The sequence below is a fragment of the Acanthisitta chloris genome, unplaced genomic scaffold (assembly GCF_000695815.1).
Source record: "Acanthisitta chloris isolate BGI_N310 unplaced genomic scaffold, ASM69581v1 scaffold41882, whole genome shotgun sequence".
Lineage (NCBI taxonomy): Eukaryota > Metazoa > Chordata > Aves > Passeriformes > Acanthisittidae > Acanthisitta > Acanthisitta chloris.
In genome coordinates this window covers 7,708-11,089 of record NW_008661804.1, presented here as the reverse complement: position 1 = coordinate 11,089, position 3,382 = coordinate 7,708, and the positions used below count along the sequence as shown (strand labels likewise).

General features: G+C 43.5%; 1 protein-coding gene across 1 annotated transcript; it reads left to right on the top strand.

Moving 5' to 3' along the window:
- Positions 1–631: 631 nt before the first annotated feature.
- Positions 632–2,532, top strand: FAM210B (family with sequence similarity 210, member B; the record flags this gene model as incomplete). The annotated part of the gene is made up of 2 exons (XM_009070341.1): positions 632–804; positions 2,316–2,532. Coding segments are annotated over 2 exons (390 nt in total), but the record flags the coding sequence as incomplete, so codon positions are not given.
- Between the last annotated feature and the right edge of the window lie 850 nt (positions 2,533–3,382).

The following is a 3,382-nucleotide window of genomic DNA, read 5'->3' as shown; positions in this document are numbered from 1 at the left end:
GTATCAGATTGCTTTGGTGTTTTAGTATGAAATTCTGCACAAATGTACCCAGACAAAAACATGTCGATCCCTTCGACCATTACAAACATTTCACTGTGTCTGGGATCATTACACCAGCACTGCATCGCTTCTGTTAGTCTAGCACCATGTCAGCAGAACTGCTCCTGGCTGTCCAAGCTTGCAGCTCCCCAGTGCCTCCTTTTTTCAGCTCCAGATTTGTAGGAACATTGGATCTCTCCCATCAGTGAGGCTGGTGAGCTTGTGTTAACATAGTGTCAGGTAGGCCCTGGAACAACAAGCTGTGTCCCACTGTGCAGAGCTGAGCTGTGAGTGTAAGCACAGAGCTCTGACACCTCATCTCTCAAGCAGCTGTGTGGGTGTGCCTTATTCTCATATAATCTGTTTTGGATTATGTAAGGACTTCCACCAAGCTCAGTGCATCCCTTTGATGGGAATAGTTGGGAGAAGCTTTCCTGAGCTGTGCCACATCTGCTGCACTGATGTGACAAAGCATAAGTGTGTTATTGTCTTCCCAAATCACTCTGTGCCACTTCTTTATTTCAGACTGGTTTGACTGACTGGAATATGGTCTTGTTCCTGATGCTAATAAATACTCTTGTTTTCCTCTCAGAATGCAGCTGCACCCCCTGAAAAGACAACCTCTGACCCCAGTGGTGACCACAAGAAACTCAACAAGTCTCAGCAGCTGAAACAAGTTTTTAAAGAGTATGGTGCTGTAGGGGTTTCATTCCATGTTGGAATTTCTTTGGTATCCCTAGGAATCTTCTACTTGGCTGTGTCAAGGTGAGCTTTGTGCAGTTGTCTCTAACCTCTGGGCAATGGTTTAGCCAAGAAAAGTATTTAACCATTGTGCTTATTTCTGGAAGGAGATAGGTACCTTATGCCTATTGGATCTATGCACAGTAACCTAAATTTTGAGTACAGATAGGTCCATAAATGGATCTGATCTCCCATCAGGCACCAGAGAAGATGATGTGATCTTTCTGCATAGGATCACAATCCATGGTGGGCAGGGGGAACCAGCAGAGACTGCACCAGAGGAAGTGACCAGATGAGGGAATGTATTTGTCTTGTGGAGATACCTTTTGTTCTTACCCAGTGCTATGTTCTGTGGAGATAGAGCCATGCAAAAGTGCTGGAGCTTAGAGATAAACTTACTTTTCTGGGTGTTGAACACAGTTCCTGCAGTTGAACTGCAGAAAAAAAATAGCCACTAAAACAGGGTCAGAGTATAAAGAAAATACAACATAACTGTACAGGAGTCAGGTGGGAATTTGTGTGGATAATGCATAGTTGAGATCCATAATACTTCCTTCCCTTGATAGATTTTAGGCAAGATACTTGTCATTGTAACAGCTTTGTACTCCTGTGTCAGAACACTCTGAGCCTAACAACAGGGACCTCATTTGGTTTGCATTGATCTTTGCTTAGGTGATAAATTTCCTCCAGACACAGAATAGACTTTGTGGTAAAATTCAGGAAGATGAACCACAGAATCACAGAATATTCAGAGTTGGAAGGGACACACAAGGACCATCAAATCCAACCCTTGACCCTGCACTGGACATCCCCAAGAATCACACACCCTGTGCCTGAAAGCATTTCCAGCACAAATTCACACTCATTTTTTTCAAATCCCAAACTGAAGAAACAGATGACTTTACCTCCAAAAGTTGTGCTTGGGGCTGACTATTTTCCATGCAAATGCTGCAGCCCTGTGGTTGCAAAACTAAGAACACATTTGACTTCACAGAGAAATTGCCAATTTAAGAAAAAATAAAGTGCATCTAAAAATGATACTTTATAGAATGTTAAGGGGTTGGGGTGGAGTTTAGAGGTGATCCAGTGCCAACCCCTGCTCTGGGCAGGGACACCTCCCACCAGAGCAGGTTCCTCAAGCATTTACCCACCCTTTGACCACTCCCAGTGTGGGGGCAGCCACAGCCTCCCTGGGCAACCTGGGCCAGTGTCTCACCACCCTCACAGGGAAAATCTTCCTAAAATCTAATCTAAATTTCCCTCTTTCAATTTATCCCCGTTACAATTTCTACCTCTTACTGTTCATACCCCTTGACGTGTTGCCACAGAAATGACTTAAGCTGTTACTGCTGAAACATTGGTTTTCATATTGAACATTCATTTGCACATAAATTCCAGAGCTGGAAGTGTTAAATTAATACTTTTAATGAATGTTAAATTAAAGCCATGTTCAATTCTTTGGAGGGAGGGGGGAAAGGCGTCATATTTTTGAGTGTGCAAACTTGAACTGAAGGAATCTTGTTCTCTTTCCCCAGTGGTGTGGACATGACTGCAATTCTCCTCAAGCTTGGTGTCAGTGACTCCTCCCTGCAGTCCAGGATGGCAGCTGGGACGAGCACCTTCGTGTTGGCATATGCTGTGCACAAGTTGTTTGCCCCAGTCAGGATCAGCATCACTGTGGTTTCTGTGCCCTTCCTCGTCCGCTACTGCCGCAAGATTGGGTTCTTCAAGCCTCCTGCCTCAAAGCCTTGAGGGTTCACTCCATTTCTAAGTGTTCTATATCCTTATTGCAGAGTTTCTTTAAGAGCCTTATCGGGTCCATGTTCATGCTGACCTCATCCTGCATTTCCCACTTGTTCTTTCAGGTAAATGTCACTGTGAAAAGTGTCATTCCTTATCCCCTTTCCCTTCTGCCACCTTTTCTTTGGAGAAACACCTGGTCAAATGGTACCTGGTTTCCACTGGAAGTGGCAGTATAAATGCAATCTGGTGACACACAGTTCTGGGGGTTTCTAATCAGCTTTCTGAGCCTTTTTTCTTGTCAAAAGAGTTGTAGCATTAGTTTATTGCTGAGTAGCTGGAAAACAAAGATTCTCTTTCCCCTAGAACAAACAGTATCTTACAAATACTTCTTTTAGTAAGAAGTACATTGGAATTTAGAAGTGGTAGGTGGGTGTTTCTGTTGTTAGAAAAGGCTTTGATTATGGCCTGTCCTGCAGTACAACACATACACTGAGCTAACTTTAGTGGGAGTTTCCATGTGATTAATTATCACAGTGATAATGGTTTCAGTCAGAACAAATGATGCTCTGTTCTGAAACTGCAGCTCCTTCTGGTGCTTCTGTAGCCCAAGATTTTACTGTTTGAAAAATGTGATTTATAGGCTAGGAACTGGCCTTACTAAAGTCATTTTTATTGGGGGGGGGTGCCTGTAAACTCAAAAGGAATCCTGAGCCTGCTGCAATCAGTGTAACCAGATTTACCTCCTATGTGAACACAGTCCACAGAGTCAAGTCTGGACTCACAAGCTGTGAGGTTTTAATGTCTTGAGATCTGGCTTTGTACTGGAAAGGCATTTTTTGATCTGAAAACCTAACAGATT